Source organism: Capsicum annuum, chromosome 5 (assembly GCF_002878395.1).
Source record: "Capsicum annuum cultivar UCD-10X-F1 chromosome 5, UCD10Xv1.1, whole genome shotgun sequence".
Classification (NCBI taxonomy): Eukaryota; Viridiplantae; Streptophyta; class Magnoliopsida; order Solanales; family Solanaceae; genus Capsicum; species Capsicum annuum.
Window position 1 is genome coordinate 220,254,366 of NC_061115.1, and position 25,199 is coordinate 220,279,564.

General features: G+C 36.0%; 3 protein-coding genes and 1 pseudogene across 4 annotated transcripts; 3 read left to right on the forward strand and 1 right to left on the reverse strand.

Annotated features, from left to right (window-relative positions):
• Positions 1-498: 498 nt before the first annotated feature.
• LOC107872705 (DNA-directed RNA polymerase III subunit RPC10) lies at positions 499-4,607 on the reverse strand. 2 transcript variants are annotated; one of them, XM_047412856.1, is made up of 4 exons: positions 4,440-4,607; positions 2,286-2,429; positions 2,111-2,201; positions 499-817 (listed from the first exon to the last, which is right to left on the reverse strand). In XM_047412856.1, the coding sequence occupies exons 2-4, from the start codon at positions 2,397-2,399 to the stop codon at positions 687-689; spliced, it is 336 nt and encodes a 111-aa protein (XP_047268812.1). In that variant the 5' UTR covers positions 2,400-2,429; positions 4,440-4,607; the 3' UTR covers positions 499-686. The 2 variants fall into 2 exon arrangements, with proteins under 2 accessions (XP_047268812.1, XP_047268813.1); XM_047412857.1 differs by having other exon boundaries at positions 2,307-2,429; positions 4,440-4,542.
• Positions 4,608-4,625: 18 nt separating this feature from the next.
• LOC107871401 lies at positions 4,626-9,903 on the forward strand (annotated as a pseudogene).
• A 4,805-nt stretch (positions 9,904-14,708) lies between these two features.
• LOC107871402 (putative F-box protein PP2-B12) lies at positions 14,709-18,125 on the forward strand. Its single transcript, XM_016718331.2, has 3 exons — positions 14,709-15,148; positions 16,855-16,973; positions 17,181-18,125. The coding sequence occupies exons 1-3, from the start codon at positions 14,792-14,794 to the stop codon at positions 17,680-17,682; spliced, it is 978 nt and encodes a 325-aa protein (XP_016573817.1). The 5' UTR covers positions 14,709-14,791; the 3' UTR covers positions 17,683-18,125.
• Positions 18,126-20,386: 2,261 nt separating this feature from the next.
• On the forward strand, positions 20,387-25,124 carry LOC107871403 (probable serine/threonine-protein kinase PBL25). Its single transcript, XM_016718332.2, has 5 exons — positions 20,387-21,006; positions 22,237-22,403; positions 22,696-22,885; positions 23,044-23,432; positions 23,961-25,124. The coding sequence occupies exons 1-5, from the start codon at positions 20,901-20,903 to the stop codon at positions 24,588-24,590; spliced, it is 1,482 nt and encodes a 493-aa protein (XP_016573818.2). The 5' UTR covers positions 20,387-20,900; the 3' UTR covers positions 24,591-25,124.
• The last annotated feature ends 75 nt before the right edge of the window (positions 25,125-25,199 follow it).

The window sequence follows — 25,199 nt, forward strand, 5'->3', positions numbered from 1 at the left end:
GGGTGTTTCCAATGGACCCTCGACTCAAAAAGAAGTATGACACCTTGTAATATCAACGACAATAACTTACCGAGCGTATGGGGTAGGTAGGATGTACACAAACCTTACCCCTGCCTTTGTAGCCTCGTGGGGGTAGAGAGGTTGTTTCTAATAGACCATCGACTCAAAAAAAATATGGCACCTTGTAATATCAACAACAATAACATACCAAGTGTATGGGGTGGGTAGGACGTACACAGACCTTAGCCCTACCTTTGTGGCCTTGTCGCGGTAGAGAGGTCGTTTTCGATAGACCCTCTACTCAAGAGAAATATAACACCTTGTAATATCAACAACAATAACATACCCAGTGTATGGGGTGGGTAGGACGTACACAGACCTTACCCCTACCTTTGTGGCCTTGCCGAGGTTGAGAGGTTGTTTCCGACAGACCCTCGACTCAAAAGAAATATGACCCCTTTTAGTATCACACTGATAAAATTTTGATAACAGGTTAAATTAGATTCTTGGGAATCAAAGCTTGGACTTAAAAAGAGTACACAACTTTCGCGGAATACATGTCCCGTATAAAATTGGAACGATATAGAGAAGATCAACATGACCGCGCTAGTACAAGGTCGATGCACGCAAATCGAGAAACGGTCCCAAGAAACTATTGTAGGATACACAGTTGTCCTAAAACCATTTCAGTCTTCTCTCCAATTGTTTCCACACATCTTGTTCTTGCATTTGTAAAATGTAGTCATGGGCTCATCTGCTGACCTTATCTGCACTTGATAATATGCAGCTTCCCTGTAACCACACGCCGGACACGGCACTGCCAAGACCAAATAAAAAAGCACAACGTTGAGGATTCATATAGCCGACTTCTCTAGGACTGAGACGTAGTTGTCGTTGTACTCTAAAAAACACAGCATATGTTTTTTTCGTGTGCAGACAACTTCAGAGCCACACATACATAAAGTTCCAAGCATCACAACACTTCTTGCTACCATAAACAAAACGTAAATCACATAAACATATACACAGAGACAGTTTTTTCAGTTCCAAGAAACAAAAAACACTTGACAATCTTCGTTAGCTGCAAAAGATCATAAAAGTACAAATGCGAAACTACCAATTCACGATGTTTACTTTTATCTCATTTTGTTTGGTTTGAGTCGACTCTCCAGGGATGAAAAGACGAAGCTTTGAATACTTTGCGGTAATTGAATTTGCTAGATCTCTGTCCATTCCAACTGAAGTAGCTTTCTTGTTACTCGCTACAAGTATTTCGCTCCAGCTCTCTTCGTTATTGTTATATGTTTAACTCGCAGAAAGTCTAAAGACAGAAACGTGGGCTAGACGGTCATAGACTACTTGACTTACAAAAGGTTCATTTGCGCAGCATCATTATTATGAGAAGAGTATATGAAAACACAACTGAGTGGACGGGTTTTTCATTCAAAGGCTGAAATGTATGTTTGACGACGAACTTTGGAATACCAACTGCTTTCTAGTACAATATGCAATAAAGGCAATGCGGTAATGTTGCCAAAGTTGCATCGGTATATAGAAAACAGCAAAGAAGGAACATGAAGAAGCCAACCCAAGAACCTAATGATATTACATAGAACCAAGTATTATCATCACAATTTGTACCAAAGTTCTTCAATTTCAAACTTAAAAGTGATTATCAATATTACCTCAATCTAGTATACGTTCACACATATATAAGAATCAATTACAAACTAATTGAGAGGATAAATCTCGATACAAAGAAAACAATATGGCCAAGGAGACAGTTATATTGATGTTATAAAAACCATTAAACTCAATGGACAACCAATTATTAGTCTATTAGTACGTCATCTAACGACCTCGATATATCATATGTGTGTAACTTTCTTCTCTAAACTATTTGTACTCTGAATGTTGTTCAAAAAACAAAAAAAGCAAATCGACAGTATTTTGGTTAGTAATTTTAGACGAGGAAAAGTTGATCAAGATATATTTATCATTTAGAGGACATTACTAACTCATAGAGCAACTAATTCTCAGATCGTAAAGTGTAAGAAGTGGCAGCAAATCATGATAACGCCCAGAAGATACAAGTAGAGAAAGTGCAGACCTTCAGCAGTCGAAGCATTATCCATGTCTTCTGTCGAAATCACTGGATCCATTTGTTTCTTAACCAAAGGCTGTTTTTTCTTCAACTTGAGCTATCAATACATGTAACGAAAAAAGTAAACTTACTGAATGGATAACAAAAAGGAACCAAATGATAAGTTGTCTAGTTATCTTACCCGGTTCTCTATGTTACTTACGTAAGGGCACACGGGGCAAAAGAATCTGGCTGGACGGTCCATATGAGGCAACTCGTATTGCAATAACGTTGTACAGTCTGGACACATTTCCATTTGCGGCTAGCTTTGTTATGTTGCAAAAACCTACAGAAATAAAAGGTGTCCTGCCGTTAAGATAATTCTACACAGATTCAGCGCATGCCCAGATGCTCAAAGATCACCTAAAATAGGCACTCCATCCTTACGAACTTATATGATACTCTTTCCATTTTAGATGTTCCTAAAATCTTGAACCAATATATTAACAGGCAACGATTACAATGTTTAAGAAGCCAGCTTTTAAAACAATTCAAATTTGTGACGTTTTTGTCATCAGAATAACATTTCAACCATTAGTTTACTAGTTTGGATTACTATCACTAACATAATAAGTCAAAATAACATCCTAAACTATGACGCCCATGAAACAGATGCGGTAAATAGAAGTGCCACGTCTTTAACTGTCTAAGCTTTTAAGACGAGACAGTCGCATAGTTTGACACGAATCGCTCTATATCCCTTGGTTCTTGACAAATAAAAGTACATGGCATTCGGAAGTCGAGTTGAAAAGGTAAAGGAAAGAGAAAAGATTTGGGGTTTGTTGAATATTCATCACCACCTGAATCCAGCCCTTGTGACTACTTTAACTAAAGGGACTAAACCATTTTGATCTAGAGAGCCAAAAGAATCTTCTAATTCTTGTGGTGAATTGCTCGGAATGATACAACTGATGAACAGAAAGCAACAAAAACAACACCACATCCAGTGTAATCCCACAAGTGGGGTTTGGGAAGGGTAGTGAGTACGCAAAACCTTACCCATACAAGGTAGAGAGGTTGTTTCCGACAGACACTCGGCAACTGAGGCAAAGGAAGCACTGAAATAAATAAATAGAACTATACAGCCTGACAAGTTTAAACCTTTAGATGAGATGGTAGACACAATCGGTGCTAGAGCTAGGAGGACAGAAGGGGGTTCATCCGAACCACCTTCGTGGAAAATCACACGGGATATATAAGCGCAATTCATTTTATGTATATATAATAGAAGTTGAACTCCACCACTGCACACAGTTCAGCATGTTTTGGTACCTAACAACTGAGACTTCTATATCCCTTGCTTTCTTGAAAAACTCAGCATATGGGGGGTTCGAAATTCGAGTTAAAAAGAGAAAAAAATCTAATCTTTGCTCGAAATATACGTGGATATTAGCACAGTGAACACAAATGTGGACAAAAATCGATTTTTAATTCACATGACCAAGAAAATGCTTCAATCTGGTGAATTGCTCAGGGTGATACAACTTGAAAAAAAACGGGGCAGTGAAATAAACAAATAGAGTTCTACCTCCCTAAAATTTTAAACTTTTAGCTGAGATGGTACACACAGTTCTTAGCGACGGGTTCGACCGAATTCAGTACTTTTAAAATCTATTAAAATAAGTTTAAATATTTAATTGTGAACCTAGTAACTAAGACGAGCTGACAAATTCAGAATCCATACACTTCAAATCTTGGCTTTACCTACGAACGCGTTTGAGTACCTAACAATTAAGACTTCTATTTCTTTTTCTAAAACCGTGGTGTCCGAGCCAGCTTATGAGCATCTCAAATAATTCCACGGGATATAGTGATACCAACAAGACAACAACATGTACCCAATAACTTTATGAGCACCTCGACTAATTCCACGGGATATAGTGATACCAACAAGACAACAACATGTACCCGATAACTCTATGAGCACCTCGACTAATTACCAACAAGACAGCAACATGTACCCAATAACTTTATGAGCACCTCGACTAATTCCACAGGATATTGTGATACCAACAAGGCAACAACATGTACCCAATAACTCTATCCACCAAGACTAATTGAGATTTATATATCTATTGGTTTCTTGAAAAATTCAGCATATGGGGTTTGGATTTCCAGCTAAACAACAACATAAAGCAGAAAAAATTCACACTTTGCTCATCATATACATGGGATTTTTAGCACAATGACCACCAATATAAACAAAACTTAGATTCTTGATTCATAAATTCAAAATACAAAAATAAATAAATAAATATATAAAAATAAAAATAAAAAGGAAAATAAGAGAGCTTACCTCAAGACTGAGAATTCAATCAATGGTTGCAGGGGTTTGGGTTTGACAGCCTCTGAGGTTTTAAGAGGGGAGAGGGGGTTGGGGGCGAGGGGGGGGGGGGGTTGTATAGGTATGTAAATAGGGGTAGAATTGTAATTATATATACTTTGTTTTATTTTATTTTTTTATAATATAATGGACCCTAAGTATAAAGTGCAAGTTTTTATGTTATTAGGCCTTTTTTTTTTGCCTAATATAACACTTCCTCAGCCGCTTAACTTTTTATTCTACTTCTCTTTCAGTAAGGCAATTATAATTGTATGTATTTTCGCTTCAATCATTTTTTCTTTCACAGAGACATGAATTTTCTTGAACTAGAATATAATAGTTTGTAATGTTGTTTTTGTATCAGTTGTGACTATTAACATGTTAATATACTTTTTTTCTTGGAACCGCTTTTGATCAATTTGTTTTGTAATTTTCTTGAACTAGATTATAATAGTCAATTGTGAAGTTTAAATAAGTTAATATACTTTTTCTTGGAGCCCCTTTTGCTTTTTATGCTTTTAATTACTATATTTAGGTGCATGTTGTGTTCAGTAGCTTTCTTGAACTGGATTGTAATAGTCTTTATTGTTGTTTTTAACCAATTGTAATTGTTAGACAAATTGATATACTTTTTTCTTGGAGCCCCTTTTGATTTTTATGCTTTAAATTACCATATTTAGGTGCATGTTGTGTTGTTTCTTGAACTAGACTATTATAGTCTTTAATGTTGTTTTTTTAACCAATTGTAATTGTTAAACTAGTTGATGTGAAGCATCTAGTTCACGAGCTATGACCAAATTTGCTACGACGTACCTCAATTGCACGAGGTTCTATTACCCTTTCTCAACCTTTTTAGCTGACGTGACACCTTTGACGGGCCCTATTTTATGTAATAAAAGTGTCATGTGCAAAATACGCTAAAATTGATCTTAGCAACTTTGGCCATAGTTCGGGGGTTACTGGATGCTTATCTCATACTTTGTTCTTGGAGCCCCTTTTGATATTTATGCTTTCAATGATCATCTTTTAAGTGAAACGTGTGTTTAGTAGTTTCCTTGACTAGCCTGTGTAGTCTGTAATTGCTGTTTTTGTACCATTTGTGAATGGTAAACAAGTTAATATATTTTTTTGTTGAAATCCCTTTTGATATTTATGCTTGTAATGATCATATTTAGTTGCATTTGGTGTTAAAGGAGTTTTCTTTAATGGATTATAGTGTGTAATGCTGGTTTATCAATTGCTTTTAACAAAGGTCCAGCTCCAGAATTGTTAATATACCTTTTGTTTAGAACCCTTTTTTGTTTTATGCTTTTAACAACCATTTTCGGTGCATATTGTGTGAAGGCGTTATCGTGGTATTTGGTCGATTGTTCTTTGTGAATTATTACAAGTTCAAATGCCTTTTTTTTTCTTGGAATCCCGTGTATGTTTTGTGCTTTTAACTATCATCTTGTAGGTGCTTATTGGTGTGAGGAAGCAGAAAAAATGCTAGTATTGTTTGAAACGCCGGCAGGCTTTGCACTTTTCAAAGTACTGGATGAAGGAAAGCTCTCTAAAGTTGAGGTACCAAAGTGTTTAACTTAGTCTCGATAATTAATTATAATACATTGTAATATAAATGCGAATTGATGTTTATGGGTGTGTGAGTTTCTTCTGTATTTGATGAAGAGTCTTTTCATGATGCAGGACTTGTCGAAAGAGTTTACGACATCTGATTCTGCTGGAAAGGTTATCTTTCTCTTTATGCTTAAAAGGCTTGAACTTTAAGACATTGGACAGTAGAAGATTGTATTTTCAGGCAATTGTTTGCATACTTGTGAGTGGGTCGGTTATGGTTAGGTGTTAGGAGAGTTGGGTGTGGTAGGTGTCTTAGGTCGGTGTGTGTTACTACTACATGGGTATTCGTTTTCCTTATTTCTTTTTTTGTTTGTTCGTTTTTCTCTTATTTCCTTTTCTTGGATATCTAGTGTTACTATTTCTTGATTTTTGTTATGCTACCTTGGTATATTGTTCTATATCTTGAGCCGGGGGTCTATCGGAAACAACCTCTCTATTTCCTCGGAGGTAGCGGTATGGACTGCGTACATTTTACCCTCCCCAGACCCCACTCTGTGGGAATACATACACTAGGTCTGTTGTTGTTGTTGTTGTTTGCTTACTTGTAGCGCATTAAATATTTAGAAGGATTACATTTTTTCCGGCTGGGGTGTGGTGTGGTGGGGTTGCAAGAGGGTAATATTTTGTACTGTGTTAATCTAGAATATGTCGATGGAAAAAATCAAAGGAGAAATTTTGGTAAATGTAGACTTTCACTGGAAATCTGGTCTAAGTAGATATTGGTTACTGTATCGGAATTAGTTTGGATTGGAGCGGCAGTTGATTGACTGGCTAACAACATAGCACTTGTTCTGCTTTTTTTGGCTATGTGGATCGGTGTGTACGTGAATAGCTTACAATGAGGATAGTACTGATCTTCCTAAATTTTACTATCAGTAATCGGTTGGTTGGTACATATACAGGTTGTGAAGTTGAAAGCTTTCTCCAAGTTTGAGAACACTTCAGAAGCACTATCGGCAGCAACTTTATTGATAGATAGCAAGCCTAGCAAAGGACTTTGTAAGTTTTTGAAATCACATTGTGACGGTGAAACACTGGGTGTTGCGGATTCAAAGCTTGGAAATGCAATTAAAGAGAAACTGGTCAGCTCTTTCATATTCTCCTTACGTCTTTCTTTTTTTAGTGTCTTCCGTTTTCTTTATTGAAGTTGATGCAGGATGTGTTTGCAGCCAATTGAATGTGTTCACAATAACGTTGTGATGGAACTGATGAGAGGGTTGAGAAGTCAGTTGACTGAACTCATATCTGGTCTAGCCACTCAAGACTTTGCCCCGATGAGCTTGGGTTTGTCTCATAGTCTTTCAAGATACAAGCTGAAATTTAGCCCCGACAAGGTGAACTTTCTATTGTGATAGGGTGTATTATTTTCTAATGTTCCTCGTCTTAATTTGTGTGTTATCGTTTAACTTTTGTAGTAAAATATATCCTAATAATTTAACTTCCCTTTTTAATAGTCTTGAGGACACGATCTTTTTCTCCAAACTAATAGTGGAGCTTATGACGCAATATTTTTTGCTCGTCTAGGTGGATACAATGATTGTCCAGGCCATTGGCTTGTTGGGTGATCTTGATAAAGAGCTAAACACCTATGCAATGAGGGTACGAGAATGGTATGGTTGGCATTTTCCTGAGCTTGCAAAGATTGTACAAGATAACATCCTTTATGCCAAGGCGGTTAAGTTGATGGGTGACCGCGTCAATGCCGCAAAGCTTGATTTCTCCGAGGTGGGAATTAACTTCCTTCTAGCTCTTTAAATCTTTCTTTGTTGAACTAGAAAGAACAGCTGAACTCCCTTCGTTGGTCAAAATAGTACGAATATTATAGTCGCTGCACTTGCTTGCTGTGGCATATTGCAGTCAAATTTCGCTTTTGCTATAACATGATATTCTCCAGCACCCAAGGGTGTGGCCGAGTGGTCAAGTGGGACGGGAACCATGAACTCTTAGGTTCAATTTCCAGTGGAGGCTAAAACATTAGTTTTCTTCCCGTCGAGGTGTGAGCAAGCTGACTCGGACACCACGGTTGATTTACTTCTTTGAAAGAAATTAAAACTCATATCTTGGTATGGTCTTGATTTGTTCGCAGATACTTACGGAAGATGTTGAGGCGGAACTAAAAGAGGCAGCGATGATTTCAATGGGAACTGAAGTCAGCGATCTTGATCTGGAGAATATTAAAGATTTATGCAGCCAAGTTCTATCCTTATCCGAATACCGGGCTCAATTGTATGATTATTTGAAGGGCAGGATGAATACCATTGCCCCGAATCTTACGGCTCTGGTTGGAGAACTTGTTGGTCTCGCCTTATTGCCCACGGTGGCAGCTTGTTGAATCTTGCAAAACAACCTGGAAGTACAGTACAAATACTTGGTGCAGAAAAGGCTCTCTTTAGAGCTTTAAAGACGAAGCACGCTACACCAAAGTATGGGCTCTTATATCACGCGTCTTTGATCGGTCAGGCAGCACCAAAACACAAGGGTAAAATCGCAAGATCTCTTGCCAGTAAAGTTTCTTTGGCAATTCGATATGATGCTCTTGGAGATGGCCAAGATAATACAATGGGTTTGGAGAATCGGATCAAGGTATGCAGTATGCATTATCAAATACTATCGTATTGGGACGGTTGTTTCTCATTTCAACTCATAACATAGTTACACCTAATTATCCTCCTCGTCAACTTTTGTAGCTCGAAGCACGGTTAAGAGCTTTAGAAGGCAAAGAGTTGAGTAAATCAGCTGGTTCTGCTAAAGGGAAACCTAAAATCGAAGTTTACGACAAGGATCATAAGTAGGGTGCAGGAGCATTGATAACAGCAGCCAAGGTCAGGAATTGGACCTCACTTTCTAAAGTCGAACCTCTCTTTAACAAAGTCATTTGTCCGTATATTTGTTGGCTGCTACAGCGAAATGTTGTTATAGAGAACATATTAACAATATATAACGTAACATGAAAATCAGTTCCAAAAGCAAACTTGGCCGTTATAATGAAACGTTGCTATAGAGAGGTCCGACTTGTTTTTACTTTGTTGATTCAATTTCCAGCTATCGACTTACCCTTCCTTTGTAGGTCTACCATCCTTCTGCTGACGCTGTTCTCGGACATGATGAAAACGAGGAGCAAAATATCAGTATAGATGGACCATCTCAAACTACGGAAGCTGAGAAGAAAAAGGAAAAGAAGAAGGAAAAGCCTGTTGACGCAGAGGATAATGTTGTATCTACTGTCGATGCTGACATCGGTGAACCCAAAGAAACGGATACCAAGGAAAAGAAGAAGAAGAAGAAGAAGAAGAAGAAGAAGAAGAAGAAGAAGAAGAAGCGCGATGAAACTGAAGAAAACGTTGAAGTGGAAAAAAGTAAGAAAAAGAAGAGAAAACATAGTGATGGTGTCGATGAAGATGAAAGTGAAACTGCTGATAAAAAGAACGAGAAAAAGAAGAAGAAAACTGAAGAATAAGATGGACACGATGCTATGACTTTCGCTCGATAACTTTGTCATTGATCCCATATCTATAAGCAGGGCGGGCCACTATTAAGCATACATTCGTCCATTCCTTTCAAGCTTGATCCTTCATCCGGAGTTGTTACCTTGTTCGACTGAACTCGTTGGTGTCGCGCTCTATTTGGTTCGAGAGCCTTCCCTCGTAGATTTCCTTCACCAAGTCATCGCCAGCAATCAACTGGCATCAACATTTTTGGTACTTAGGCATGGTTCAGTATCTTTAAACTTGTAAAGCAGTGTCTTAAATTAGTGCTTGCTCTTTGTAAAATGTGACTTTTAATCTGCAGTAAGTAAGAGATTCTTGGGATGATTTTGACACATGATTTCATCTTTTTTTTTTTTTTAAAATATTATCCGCACATCGCCGGGGTACGTTTACTAGTTAATGTTAGGAATTCAGAAATCTAGCACTACTTTCTTTTGGCGGAGCTAAAAGTTGCATGCTTGAGCTACTTGCAAGGAAACATTTGCAAGTGAAAGTTGTTGCAAGGGTCTTCAAGAAGCTGTTTGCAAGTTGCCTACTTGATCGCAAATTTTCAAAAGCTGCTTAGAAGTTGCCTACTTGATCTGCTTGCAAGCTATTTACTTGATTGTAGAACTCTGGAAGGCTTTTTTGAAGCTGCTTGCAAGTAGTCTCGCGGCTTGGGAACTGCAAGTTGTTTGTTAGAGCTACTTGCAAGTTACATACTTGATTGCAACCCTCAAGGCATTGCAATCTGCTTACAAGCTGCCTACTTGAACTGCTTTCCAAGCTATTTACTTGATTGCAAACTCTGGAAGCTTTTGTAAGGCTTTTTTGAAGATGCTTGCAAGTAGTCTCGTCAGATGCCTGCTTGAGCAGCTTGCGAGCCACCTGGAAAATACTGTTGTTTTCAATGTTTCGGGTACAAGAATCTGTATAAATGCAATAACAACTTCAACCCAAGTTCAAGTCTAGGACAAGAACAATTATGAAATTCCTTAACACAAGATTATAAATAATCTATCCAACAAGTATGTTAACTTTCAGAAATGAGATGAAATAGAATTTTAAGGCCAAGTACCCCGACTTTACGAAGTGTCCTTAAGGAATAATTCCCCTCACTGTACCCGAGGTTATAGAATCTTCCTCCCAGGATAAAATGGCCAAACAAACCAACTGTAGCGGTACCTCAAACAATTGAAATCTCTTCAAACTCACTCAACGATTTGATTGATCACACGGAATATTTTTGAAGACAAGAAGAATTTGTATTTCAGAAAATTTTTCATACCAAAACCTGTGAAAAAATGCAGGTTTATATAGTCTTCAAGTGCCCCTTCCAAAAGATGGCAATGGTTCATCCGAAAAGGTGTATCCTTTGGAAGAGTCATGTCTGTTCATTTGAAGCATTGTTTCTTTTTCTGAACAGACACAACTATCCGAACAGTCACTCCTTTTCCAAAACAATATGTCTTTTCCCCAAAGGTTGTGTCCCTCCATTTTTCATTCACACCTATTGAACCCAACAAATACAAGTTATTTGCCTGAGCTACTTGCAAGTTACATACTTGATTGCAAGCCTTAAGAAAATGATGCAAGCTGCTTATTTGAGTTGTTTGCAAGCTATTTACTTGTTTGCAAACTCTGGAAGCTGTTGTAAGGTTTTTCTGAAGTTGCTTGCAAGTAGTCTCGCAAGAAGCCTGCTTGAGCTGCTTTCAAGCTACCTGCTTGATTGCAAGGCTTGGGAACTGCAAGTTGTTTGCTAGAGCTACTTGCAAGTTACATACTTAATTGCACGCCTTAAGAAGCTGGAGCAATTTGCTTGCAAGCTGCTTACTTGAGCTATTTGCATGTGCTTACAAGTTATTTACTTGATTGCAAACTCTGGAACCTGTTGTGAGCAGTGGCGGAGGCAGGATTTTCACGAATGAGGTTCATAAGTGAATATACAAACTAATCGAAGGGGGTTCATAAGTGAATATACAAACTAATCGAAGGGGATTCGACATCTACTATATATACATAAGAAATAATTTTAACATAATTTTCCGTCGAAGGGGGTTCATCATACATGTAGCTCAGCCCCTGGTTATAAGGCTTTTTCGAAGCTGCTTGCAAGTAGTCTTGCCAGATGCCTGCTTGAGCTACTTGCAAGTTACCTGTTTGATTGCAAGGCTCGGGAACTGCAAGTTGTTTGCTAGAGCTACTTGCAAGTTACATGATTGCAAATTTGTTTGCAAGCTACTTGCAAGTTGTCTATTTGCTTGCAAGCTGCTTACGAGTTGCCTACTTGAGCTGTTTGCAAGCTATTTACTTGATTGCAAACTCTAGAAGTTGTTGTAAGGCTTTTTTGGAAGCTTCTTGCCAGTATTCTCGCAAGAAGCCTGCTTGAGCTACTTGCAAAGCTACCTGCTTGATTGCGAGGCTCGGGAACTACAAGTCGTTTGCCTGAGCTACTTGTAAGTTAAATACTTGATCGCAAGCCTTAAAGAAGCTGGTGCAATTTGCTTGCAAGCTGCTTGCTTGAACTACTTGCGAGCTGACTGCTTGCTTACGAACTAAGGCTTTTATAAATCTGCTTGCAAGCTGCATGCTTGCGTGCTTCAGCTTCTTGCAAGCATTCTGGTTGAGCTACTTGCACATTTTTTTATTAAATTGCAAATTTAATCGGAAAACTATATAATAAACATCCACAATATAATATATTTATAGCAGAAATATTAAATTTCAACTCTGGAAATAACTACTTTTGCAAAATCCACTTGAATAAATTTCTATTTTTTTTCCTAGAAAATCCAAGACCCAATTTTTTTTCTATTTTTGCAAATTCTAAAACACATAGTATCTTAGAATCTCTTTCTTCAAAAAGGTTGTCTTTTTATATTTATATTTCTTTTTTCCTCTTCTTAATAATAATAATATAAACAATAAAATATCATAAATGAGGTATTAAAAAAAATAATGTGTGCACAAATCTTAACTACTAGGTCTGTTTTTTTCCTTTTTATTTTTGGAAAAAGCTCTTTTCTTTGTTTTGAAAGAAAAAGAAAAGATACCTTTTTATTATTATTATTATTTGTATCAAAAAGGTTGTCTTTTTGTATTTAGATTTCTCTTTTCCTTTTCTTAATAATAATAATATAAACAATATAATAATATCATAAATGAGGTATTAAAAAAAATAACGTGTGCACAAATCTTAACCATTAAGTCATTTTTTTTCCTTTTTTCTTTTTGGAAAAGGTTCTTTTTCTTTGTTTTGATAGAAAAAGAAAAGATACCTTTTTATTATTATTATTATTATTATTATTATTTGTATCAAAAAGGTTGTCTTTTTATATTTAGATTTCTCTTTTCCTTTTCTTAATAATACTAACATAAACAATATAATATCATAAATGAGGTATTAAAAAAAAATAATGTGTGCACAAATCTTAACCATTAAGTCAATTTTTTTCCTTTTTTTCTTTTTTGGGAAAAAGTTCTTTTTCTTTGTTTTGATAGAAAAAGAAAAGATACCTTTTTATTATTATTATTTGTATCAAAAAGGTTGTCTTTTTATATTTAAATTTCTCTTTTCCTTTTCTTAATAATAATAACATAAACAATATAATATCATAAATGAGGTATTAAAAAATATAATGTGTGCACAAATCTTAACCACTAAGTCATTTTTTCCCATTTTTATTTTGAGAAAAAGTTCTTTTTCTTTGTTTTGATAGAAAAAGAAAAGATTCCTTTTTATTATTATTTTTATCAAAAAAAAAAATAAAAAAGTTCAAATGGGAAAGAACTAAAAAGAGAATATGCATGTTATGTGCCCCAAAGCATATAGACTTAATAATTAAGATTTAATAATAATAGACTTTTTAATTCATACTCGATGTTAGATATTCATATTAAAATTTTGATTAATTCAAATTTGAATAGTATAAATATATTTAAACGAAAAGTATTTCTTATTATTGAAATATTTATGATTATAAATATAAAAATATAATTGTCTAATTTTTTTTAAAAAAGTTTTCGACCACATCACATACACCTAGGATCATCGTGTAAGCCACACTTTATTCACGTAAATTGTTACTTACTAAGAATAATATAAATCTTAAATAATTTGATTAACAAAATATAAAGTATACCATCCCACGTTAAATTTTTCTATAATAATATTTCACTATATCAATTAGTTTTTTTATAAAATTGATAATATACGTGATTTATATTACATGTTCTTTATAAATAGTGCGTATTATAATTGAGGAATAATGGATAATTAAACGTTGTTTCACTTACTCGTCTATAATAGTAGTAAAAGCAGTCTTAGAGTTGTACTATTATTTCTTTCACTTCCATTATTTTATTATAGTTACTTTTTTTTATTCAGGATATCTTGTTATGCTATCTTTAGTATTTGATCGTAACGTTCGACTTTTTCTATGCGTGAAATTCGAGAAAGGATCAAATCACAAGACTTTATTATACACAATCTCATTCTATATTTTCACATACTTATTTTTATGACTCAAACTCGTAATCTCTTGATCACATTCACATATCAACATCTTTATCAGTTACTATAAAATTAATCGCTATGAATATCCGGACAAACGACACCGTTATAAAAAAAATCGAACACCATGAGATCTCATGTTCAATTCCTAATATAGCCAAATACTAGGAGATTTCTATACATAGGTTCTAACCTTCGTGGATAGAGTTATCGAGAAATTTTTACAGGTGGAAGATGATAAATATTTCGTAACATTACTTCAAATGTATGAAAGCGGGCTTTCTGAGTGGGAGATATAACAATCTCTCTACTTCATGTGGTCCCACTACATGAAGTAGAGAGATTGTTATACCTCCCGCTCAGAAAGCCGGCTTTTGTACACTTGGAGTAATTTTAATGTCCTCTTTAGACTCCACTTTGTGAAAATATATTGAATATGTTATTATTGTGTACGAAAGCTGATACAGACATAACGTTCATAAAAAATATCCTATTCATTCATTTTTATTTGTCATATATTAATTTGACATACTCATTAGGATTTTATTTTTTTATACGTAAAAAATGATAAATAAAAAATAAAAAAAAAAAATCAATAAGAAAATTAGTTAATGATTTATATAAAGATGTATAGTCAATCAACCACAAATGTGGCACACATCTATAAATACCACCTTTTCACTAATAAATAAAAGAAAGCTCTACATAATTCACTTAATCATAATATAATGGCGGTGGAAGACGAACCAAGCTCCGCCTCTGGCACCGCCGGTACCGGCGACATCAGCGACGGCGCTGATGGGGGCCACGGCGGTGGAGATATCTACGCTTTACCGGAAGGTTGCATAGCGAACGTATTATCACTAACAAGTCCTCGGGATGCGTGCCGGTTATCGGTAGTGGCTACGATTTTCCGATCTGCAGCTGAATCCGATGCTGTATGGGACCGGTTTTTTCCTACTGATTATTGCGATATTATTCCCCGGTCCATTAATGGTGAACCGGGTTCAATAAGTTTCAAATCGAAGAAAGAGCTTTTTCTGTATCTCTGTGATCATCCTCTCTTCATTGATGGTGGTTCTAAGGTAATTTTTCATTTTTAGAGTGTCAAATTGCATAGATATATTAATATGAGAATCGATTGTAGTGTTACGTTTCAATTTTTGTATAGTTTTCGGAAATTTAAATCTTAAGTTGAAAATATTGATAATTTAATTCAATTTAACTTTGAAAATTAGTTAAATTCACTCTTTGATAGTCTTCAAATCGAAGAATAAGCTTTTCCTGTATTTATATGATCATGCTTAATTTTATGAATTTTAGTTATGTTTCATTTTTCGAGAGTCAAATTGCATGGATATATATTATATGTGAAGGATTGTACTTTGTAGTAGTATTTTTCGTATAATTTTTGGAAATTTTAATTTTAAATTGAAAATATTGATAATTTAATTCAATTTAGCATTGAAAATTAGTTAAATTAACTCTTTGATAGTGTTCAAATCAAGAATAAGCTTGTTCTGTATTTATATGATCATCCTTAATTTAATCGATTTTAGTTGTTATGTTTTATTTTTCGAGGGTCAAATTGCATGGATATATTAATATGTGAAGGATTGTGATATTATGTTTCATTTCTCGAGAGTCCAATTACATAGGATATACTAAATATGAGAATGGATTTTAGTGTTATGTTTTATTTTTCGAGAGTCAAAGTGCATGGATATATTAATATGAGATCGATCATATTATACTCGATGTTTTTGTTGTATAGTTGATGGTGGCACTAAGGTAAAGAGAGCCAAATTGCATGGATATATCTATTTTCTGTTTCGATAACCTTGGTACTGGATAGTTTGCACGCACTTCGATTAATTCCACGGCTTACCAAGTGACTCTGTGACTGTCCATCCATGCTAGGATAGATGGGAAGAAATTACATGGATATATAAATACGAGAAGGATTGATATTTATAGTATCTTTCTTGTGTAGTTTCGAAAATTTTAAATTGGAACCATTGAATTAATTTAGATTCGGAAATTATTCAAATTGGTTCTCGTGAAGCTAAATATGACAAGCAAAAGTAAATGGAGCTGAGTATTTGATACTCCACATGTAGATTGTGAGGTGATCGTGAATTATGTTGCTCGTTGTCTCCAAAATGTTGCCGCACCAATGTTGGATCTTCCAATAATGTTCTCCTTTTGGAGGTCCCGACGGCATTTTGGAGTGTTCGAGCAAACGTAGGTTACGGAAGAAACTTGTTGACTATAAACGTGCCGAAGGAAAAATACTGGTGGTTTGAATTATCCCTAGACTAGAATCAGATTGGAGAGTTTGAGCAACATAGTTCACAATTCCATGTGTGAGAGTGAGAAGTTGCTTTGTATGCTTATCAGAGTACAGTAATAACTTTATAAAGTGGTGCCTGCTCACCATATTTTTAAAGTAGTTCTGTGAATGTTATTAACATTCTATGATGCATAATTTAAAGCCTTCCCATGTACCGGGTCATTATCGCCTTTCCCCTCTCCTATCTTTTGGATATCAAAGTAAATAGTAGCGGGGTAAGCAATGGGACCAGTTGGCGCACGTGTAATGTTGAATCCATATTAGTCTTTATGTAATAGTAACACGTTGATCAGTTTGCATCTTTTGTGCCGCACTTTTGATGTCATTGCTTTTGCTTTTTTGGTTAATGTGTGACGTAGCCCATTGTGACTATTGCTGGACTTAGTTTTCTTTCGTAATTGCTAAGTTTACATCTGAATTGGTATTGATGAAATGCAGAGCTTCTCACTGGAGAAGGCTAGTGGAAAGAAATGCTACATGTTAGCTGCAAGGTCACTTGCAATTGTTTGGGCTGACACACCTAGATACTGGAGATGGATGTCCCTTCCTGAGTCCAGGCATTTTTGATTGACAATTTCAATTGACGAGGATATGGGGTAGTGAACAAGTCCCTTTTCCCCAGCCTTTCTCTGTACTTGAATTGACAATTCATACTGGTCTTTTAATAACGTTCTAGTTCTAAGGGAAGAGTGGAGGAATCTTGGTTTTTAATAGTGTCGTTTTTTCAGTCTCAAGTTAATCTAATGCAATGTTTTGGAACCTAGGTTCTCAGAGGTCGCTGAGCTTCTTGACGTGTGTTGGCTCGACATCTCTGGCAAGATAAACACGTCTATGCTATCCCCCGACACCAACTATGCAGCCTACTTGGTTTTCACAACGAAATCCAGGACCTATGGATTTGATCACCAAAGTGCAGAGGGTGCCGTAGGGATTTCGGGGCATGAAAAAAACACACAGATAGTATTCTTGGATCCTGAGGCAGCACGGAGGCACATGTATCAAATCGTTCCAAGGCGGACAGGATTTTTCAACCAGATGGCTGATATACTTAGACGTGAAGTGAATCCACCGCCTTCAGAAAGCGAAGCACAAGCACGATATCCACAACAGAGAAGTGACGGATGGATAGAAGTCGAGTTGGGAGAATTCTTTGTCAAGAGAGGACAAGACGTTGAACTCGAGATGAGCTTGATGGAGGTGAAAGAAGGTAACTGGAAAAGTGGCTTAGTTGTTGAAGGAATTGAAATCAGGCCTAAGGAAGGCTAATGAACTTGATACTGAATAGCTTTGTTGCTCAGACTCATCAAAAATGTCATTGGGTGCGTGTCGGATCCTTCAAAAGTAGTGCATTTTTGGATAATCTGACACGGGCGCGACAACATTTTTGGAGAATCCGAGCAACTTAGCTGAATAGTTCATTTTCTTATTGAGAGGCTAAAACCTATGAGGCCTAAAACCAATTGTCCCACATGTGGCTGGTGAGATTTTGACCCAAAAAATATAGAAAATTTGCACCAACTTCATCAACAATTGAATCATCATAGTCAACAAATTGGTGTAAAAATCTAAATTTGATGTAGTGTCTTGGACATTTTGTATTATGTTGGGATTTGTTATGTTTCCCTTTGTTGTATTTTGGTTAATAGTCATTTGTGTAGAAATAATTTTGTTGGAACTTGGAACTTACATGATTAATAATGTCATTCCCATATGTTGTGCATTATATTATGTTAGGCATGACTATGTTGAGATATAAGTTGTTCGGATTCTTCAAGAATATCAACGGGTGTGCGTTTCCTTCACGTCATGCTTAAGAGGTGCAATTAGAATCCGTTATGTACAGGATCCAGAGACGAACTGCACCATAAGGGTGTACTTTACACGTCTTACCTTGCATTTTTGTCAGAAGCTATTTCTAAGGCTTGAATCTTTAAATATTTGATTACATGACAAGAAGCTATTTCTAAGGCTTGAATCTTTAAATATTTGATTACATGACAACAATTTTATCAGTTACTTTAAACATCACGTCACGCAGAGGTGCAATTAGAATCCCTTATGTACAGGGTCCGGAGACAAACTCCACCCTAAGAGTGTGTTATACACAGTCTTACCTTGCATTTCTGTACAAAAGTTATTTTTAAAGCTTGAATCTGTAAACACTTGATCACACGAGAACAATTTTATCAGTTACTTCAAGACTTGCTACTTTCTCCTTTATGCACCTCTTATTAAATTATAGACAAAAATGATAGTTTTACCGATTTACATCGTAAGAAACTTTTTTGAAATCTTATAAACTTGTTTATACTTTTAAAAATATAATTAATTACAAGGCTAATATGAAAGTAACAACAACAAATTTAGTGTATTTCCATAAAGTAGGGTCTGAGAAGGGTAAAATATATGTAGTTCATACCGCTACCTTCGAAGGCTGTTTCCGATAGACTCCCGACTCAAGGATAAAGAATAGTAAAAAAGATGAAATGGGGTGAATGACATAATAGAAGTAAAAAATAATAAAAATAGAAATAAGAAGTAAGACACCAACAAAGTAATTTGAGACAATTTTTTTTAGTTAGGTGAAAATTAATATGGAACAAAAGAAGTAGTGTTTTATGTGCTTTCATGTTTAAAAAGGACAGTCCGCTGCAATAAAGTTTCTGCTATTCATGGAATTTGAGGAAGGGTCGAACTACAAGAATGTATTGTACACAATCTTACTTTATATTTTTACAAGAAGTTATTTTCACGACTCGAGCACATGACCTCCTAATCACATGACAACTTTAACGATTACTCGAGCTTTTGTATTTATATTTATTTAGTTATATATAGATGTTGGCAGGTAGAATATCATCACACGTCCAAGTAACATTTTTTTTTGTTTTTCATTCGATGTCTGATACCCGCATTGAAACTCGACTAATACAATTCGCGTCGGACAGGGCATTCGGGGGTAGGGAGGTCCAAGTAACATGATTATATGAAACTTATTTCCAATGGCACATGAAAATGGGCACAATTTTCAAAAAAGCACGCATATGCACATGTACTTGTTTGTAACTTGTTTATCATATAGTTTAAATAACTCATATTGATAAAAATAAAATCTATCATTTGAAATGTTACTCATATAATACGTGTATCTCTAAGTGGCCAGAAATTTAAAAGAATAAAAAAAACATACGTATAATATATGAAAGCAAAAGTTTAGAAATAAAAATGAATTATTAATATATTATAATATCAACGTATATAACTTAAACTCTATTAACGCAAAAAGAAAAACCTTATAATATATCATAGGAAATATTTTTATAGGATTGAATTCATATTAGTGGATGGAATGTATTATCTCATTATAATATTATTTTTGTTTCTTATTCTTTGATTTTATTATTATTTTATTTTATATAGTTTAATTATAATATTATTTTGTTATTATTTGTTGTTTTTAGTATTGGTAGTTGTTGTTGTTTTCAATACGTCTTATATAGACTATTTTTATTTTGAAATCGAAGGAGGTTAGATTTACAAATACTATATTCTTCTCAGATATTATTTTATGAGATTAAACTGAATATGTTGTTGTGTCATATCTTTTGAGTCTTAGTTTGGACATGTATATTGTATGTTTTATATTTTTGTTCTCATTTATTGAAAGACATTAAAAAAATAATGTTGAATAAAAATGAATTATTGAAAATATATTGTATTATGGATGCTCATTTAAGTATTTCTTTTATAGTTTTCTAAAGAAGTTTGCAATTAATCATGCAATTTGCACGTAGCATGTTTTCAATTTAATTCAAATTTTTTTTTTTAAAATCAAAATATATAATATTTTTTTTCAATCTCTATTATACACGTATAAAAGAAAATCTCCGTTAAAAATGAAATTACGCTCTCTATCCCCACGCGTGCGCTTTATTACAAAATATTCTACAAATTCCACCCAACCTCCCTTTCATTACATGTAAGTAACCATCTCATCGAAAAACTAGTCGTACATTGGAGCTCAAAATGAAATTCTATTTTTTTACGAGAGCCGTTAACATAAAAAAATTCTTTTTCAGTTTTTATATTTTTACGTTGACCCTTTCTTGAACCAGAACCGGAGGAGGATTAGAGGAAAAAGACCATTGCCACCCCTTTTCCTCCTCCTAATAATTTCATTTTTTTAAGAAACTTTTTGCTTCCTAACCTAAAATCCATGTTTAATAAACGTGATGATCGTGATAACATGTACAAGAATACATTTTTTATTTTCTAAGATTTTTTGGAATCTTGAGAACAACGTGAAGAAATAATTTAAAAAATTAAATAAAATCTTGTACACCTTTTTTTTAATATTTTTTGTAAAAATTTTCATTTGAGCTCCATTTGTAAATAGACAACAATTCATATATTATTTCTGAAAAAGATTCTTCTTTTTCTCTTTTTTTCATTTGAGGTGATTGTGGAATTTTTTTTTTTTGATCATGAGTTGCCTCCCATGCTTCAAGAAAAAAACCGAATCGCCGCCGCCGATAGAGGAGGTGACGATTGGTCGTCCTAGAGGAATCTCAACCACACCACCAGATCCCGGTATCATCATGCTTTTAGTTTTTTTTTTTTTTTTTTTTTTTTTTTTTTATAGATATTTGAAATTTAAAGAAAATGAATTTATTTTTGTGTTCTTGTATGTAACATGTATATAATTTGATTGTTTTCATGTAACATGTATGTAAGAGAAGAATGCATGTGTAAAAGTCATGCAAAAGACAAGATTTGATTGGAAAAATGTAACCTTTTGAGTAAATATGTTCATGCACATGCTGCAACAGTTGTCGTCGTATGACTAGGAGGTTACTGGTTCAAATCGAGGAAACAGCCGCTTGCAGAATTGCAAGGGAAGGCTGCGTATGTAAGACCTAATGTGGTCCGACCCTTCTCTGGACCTCACGTAAAGCATGAGCTTAATGCACCGGACTCACGGTAAAAGTTGTTGTATGACAAGGAGGTTACTGGTTCAAACTTTGGAAACAGCCGCTTGTAGAATTGCAAGGGAATGCTGCATATGTAAGACCTAATGTGGTTCAGCCCTTCCCTGGACCTCACGTAAAGCGTAAGCTTAATGCACCAGACTCATTCACCTACGGTAAAAGTTGTTGTCGTATGACTAGGAGGTTAGACATACCCAGTGTAATCCTACAAGTCTGAGTCTGGAGAAGGTAAGATGTACGTTGACCTTACCCCTACCTTTGTAAGGCAGAGAGGCTGTTTCTGACCGGAAGAATACCAAAGTTCAGTAAATATGTTCACCCTCTTAAGTATTCTAGCAATTAGAGAATTCAGTAAACAGGTAGATACAGAAGGATATTTGTTTTCTTTAAGCTGCAATAGGCACTGTGATTGCTGTTAAGACCTAAGTTGCTCGGACTCTTCAAAATCTCTACGGGTGTGTATCGGATCCTCCAAAAATAGTGTGTTTTTGAAGGATCCCACACGGGTGCGGCAACATTTTTGGAGAGTCCGAGCAACTTAGACAGCTTTTTTTTGGCTTGCCAACTCATGTCATCATTTCTCTACTTTCTTCTATGTTACTCGGATTCTCCAAAAACATTGCCACACCCATGTCGGATCATCCAAAATTGCACTACTTTTGGAGGATCGGGCGCGCACCTGGCGGCACTTTTGAAGAATCCCAGTAACATACACTTTCCTAACTAGGCAAGAATACGGTTTGCTACTACCTGTATATGCCTTGTGTAGTTTTCCTCACACATTTGTAGGCTTATGTTCACTTTCTCCATGCTTTTCGGATTGACTGACCAGCTGAACCATTTCAAAAAGTCGAAAAGGTTAACCCTATTCCAAACAGCAATGCTAAGACTTACACATTCCGAGAGCTCGCGAGTGCAACAAAGAATTTCAAGCAAGAATGCCTGATAGGTGAAGACGGATTTGGAAGAGTCTTCAAGGCAACACTTAACGGTGGAGAGGTAACATTCCATTAAACTCTCTTTTCGCCCTTGCTGTAACTTCAACATGCTGAATAAGAATCTGTCACCAAAAACAAACACCGAAAAACATTTTTCAGAATACTAGTCTTTTTCCAGAAACACAAATTGGCCTCTCTACCTCCACGAGGCAGGGGTAAGGTCTGCGTACACTCTACCCTTATGTTGTTTGGAAAATGACTTCCGTTATACCAAATACATCATTTATTAAAGTCCATCTATATTAGGGTGAAGAAAGACTTCAGTTTTGATGTCTGGTTTGTTGCGCGGATAGGTTGTGGCAGTGAAGCAACTAGACAGAAGTGGAACACAAGGAAACCACGAGTTCCTTGTTGAGGTATCAAAGTTGACTCTCCTCAAGCACTCAAATCTGGTCGATCTCCTTGGATATTGTGGTGATGGAGATCAGAGGATTTTGGTCTATGAATACATGCCGATGGGTTGCCTAAATGATCACCTGCTTGGTAAGTTTATGCTACGTCGCTCGGACTCTCCAGAAATGTTTCCTCCAAAAAGTTGTGATACTTTTGAAGAGTCCGAGAAACTTATGTCTGCGCTGCTCTTCCAATTTCATGTTGTCATAAACTTTCTTGATTCTGTATCTAGTTCTGTTACATTCCAGATCTTGGAGCGGATAAAAAGCCACTAGATTGGCTATCCAGAATGAAGATAGCTTTAGGTGCTGCTAATGGACTCGAGTATCTACACGAAAAGGCCGACCCACCAATAATTTATCGCGATTTGAAAGGCACAAACATCCTATTGGATAAAGATTTTAATCCTAAACTTTCAGATTATGGTCTTGCTGCGCTTGCAGGTGGAGGGAATAAGACAAACATGTCGCCGGTGATGATAACAAATGGTTATTGTGCTCCAGAGTTTGAAAGAAGTGGTGAACTTACTTTGAAGTCAGATGTATATAGTTTTGGAATTGTTTTGCTTGAACTTATAACAGGGCGGCGATCCGTCGATACTACAAGGCCAACAGATGAGCAAAACTTAGTTGCTTGGGTGAGTATTCTCATTCTATCACAAAGAGTTCCCTCTTCTTTTCAAATCTCAAAGTTCTTGTGGAGGGGAGCATTGCAAACAAAGGTAATGTTGTCTCCGTGTGACCTATAGGTCATCGGTTCGAGCCGTAGAACTGATGCTGGCGTCAGGGTAGGCTGCTTAAGTTACACCCCAATGGGGTGCGGCCCTTCCCTGAACCTTGCGTGAACGTGGGACGTTCCGTGCACCAGGGTGCGGCCCTTCCCTGAACCTTGTGTGAACACGGGACGTTTAGTGCACCAGGCTGCCATATGACATATAGGTCATGGATTCGAGCCATGGAATCAGTCACTGATTCTTGCGTCAGGGTAGGCTGCTTACATTACACCCCCTTGGGGTGCAGCATTCCCCGACCCTTTGTGAACACGGGACGCTTCATGCACCAGGCTGCCCTTCAATCGCAAAATTCTTGAGTTTCTTTTTGACTTAGAACTAAAGGAAGTTAGCGTACAGTTCTAACTGGTCATCAAATATATGTGATTTTATTAGGCACAACCCTATTTCAAGGATCCAAAGAGGTTCCCCGAATTGGCAGATCCGCGTCTTGGAAAGAGGTTTCCCGTCAAAAGTTTAAACCAAGCAGTCGGGGTTACAGCAATGTGTCTTCAAGAAGAACCAATGGTTCGTCCTTTGATTAACGATGTTGTGGCTGCTCTTAGTTTTCTTACAGTGCCGATGCCAGATGACCCTATTCCTAGTTCACCTTCTGCTCCGTCCCCAACGTCAAATGTTGGAAAGTCGAGTGCAAATAATGAAAATGAGGAGAGTTCAGAATATGACGACCAAGGTGATTCAGATGATGATAATCAAGGTTATTCCGATGAGGATGAAGACAGTGAGAGTGAAAAACAAAATAATGAAAAGGTCCGTGACCGACAACGCTCTAAAAAAGTTACTGACAAACGACAGTCTCAAAAAGTTAGTGTCAGTCAAGACGATGATATATCAAGTTCAGAATATGGATATGGAAGTGGATCAGGTTCAGAATATGACGAGGAAAGTGGCGATGAACAACACAGAAAAGTGACAGCAAAATCTGCAAAATATGGTTCACGTTCAAGACATAAAAGCCAGGTAAAATCTCGTGCTAAAAGTATCAACGCAGGTTCAAGTAGCTGAACACCCAACGGATAACATCACAACAAACAATAAGAAGAATGCAATTGCTGAATTTAACTGGCAACAAAGTCAATGATGCTTGCAAACACGAACAGATTCAAGTTTAAGTCACATATAGAGAAGCCGGTTTGAGCAAAAAACAAAGATCCAACGGGAGTAAGTGATAACACAAACTGCAGAAGTAAAAGCAACATTGACTCAAGTAACGTAATTGTTGATATTGTTTAAGGAAACAAGCAACTCACATTCTAATGCAATGAAGAATCAATACGTTGAAGTAATGGTTCAAATCATCCCGGAGTATATATTAGTAAATCATGTAACTGTACAATGTAATTAACCTTTTTCATATTTTTGTTTTGACAAACTTACTTTTCCAGTTTTGCTATGAGCAGTGACGTTTTTTAATAAGTTGTTTCACTACAAAATATTGCAGCTTGTGCATGGAGATCTCCGGCCAATAAGCCACAAGCTCAAAAGGCATCCTTGTACCAACACTTTTTTGGTTTTAATAAGCTAATAAGTTTACTATAATAGTAGTTTTAAGCTGCATCAAACGAGCTTGATTTCTTGTTTACACAAGAAGAAATATACAAAAGAACATTTTAC

Bases quoted from the DNA above. Each gene is read 5' to 3' on its own strand.
- LOC107872705 (XM_047412856.1), bottom strand. From the start codon at position 2,399: ATGGAAATGTGTCCAGACTGTACAACGTTATTGCAATACGAGTTGCCT. The intron at 2,202-2,285 runs GTAAGATAACTA...ATGTATTGATAG, and splicing joins TAAGTAACATAGAGAACCGG to CTCAAGTTGAAGAAAAAACA. The intron at 818-2,110 runs GTCTGCACTTTC...TGGTCTTGGCAG, and splicing joins TAATGCTTCGACTGCTGAAG to TGCCGTGTCCGGCGTGTGGT.
- LOC107871402 (XM_016718331.2), top strand. From the start codon at position 14,792: ATGGCGGTGGAAGACGAACCAAGCTCCGCCTCTGGCACCGCCGGTACC. The intron at 15,149-16,854 runs GTAATTTTTCAT...GATGAAATGCAG, and splicing joins TCATTGATGGTGGTTCTAAG to AGCTTCTCACTGGAGAAGGC. The intron at 16,974-17,180 runs GCATTTTTGATT...TTTGGAACCTAG, and splicing joins ATGTCCCTTCCTGAGTCCAG to GTTCTCAGAGGTCGCTGAGC.
- LOC107871403 (XM_016718332.2), top strand. From the start codon at position 20,901: ATGAGTTGCCTCCCATGCTTCAAGAAAAAAACCGAATCGCCGCCGCCG. The intron at 22,886-23,043 runs GTAAGTTTATGC...GTTACATTCCAG, and splicing joins CCTAAATGATCACCTGCTTG to ATCTTGGAGCGGATAAAAAG. The intron at 23,433-23,960 runs GTGAGTATTCTC...TGATTTTATTAG, and splicing joins AGCAAAACTTAGTTGCTTGG to GCACAACCCTATTTCAAGGA.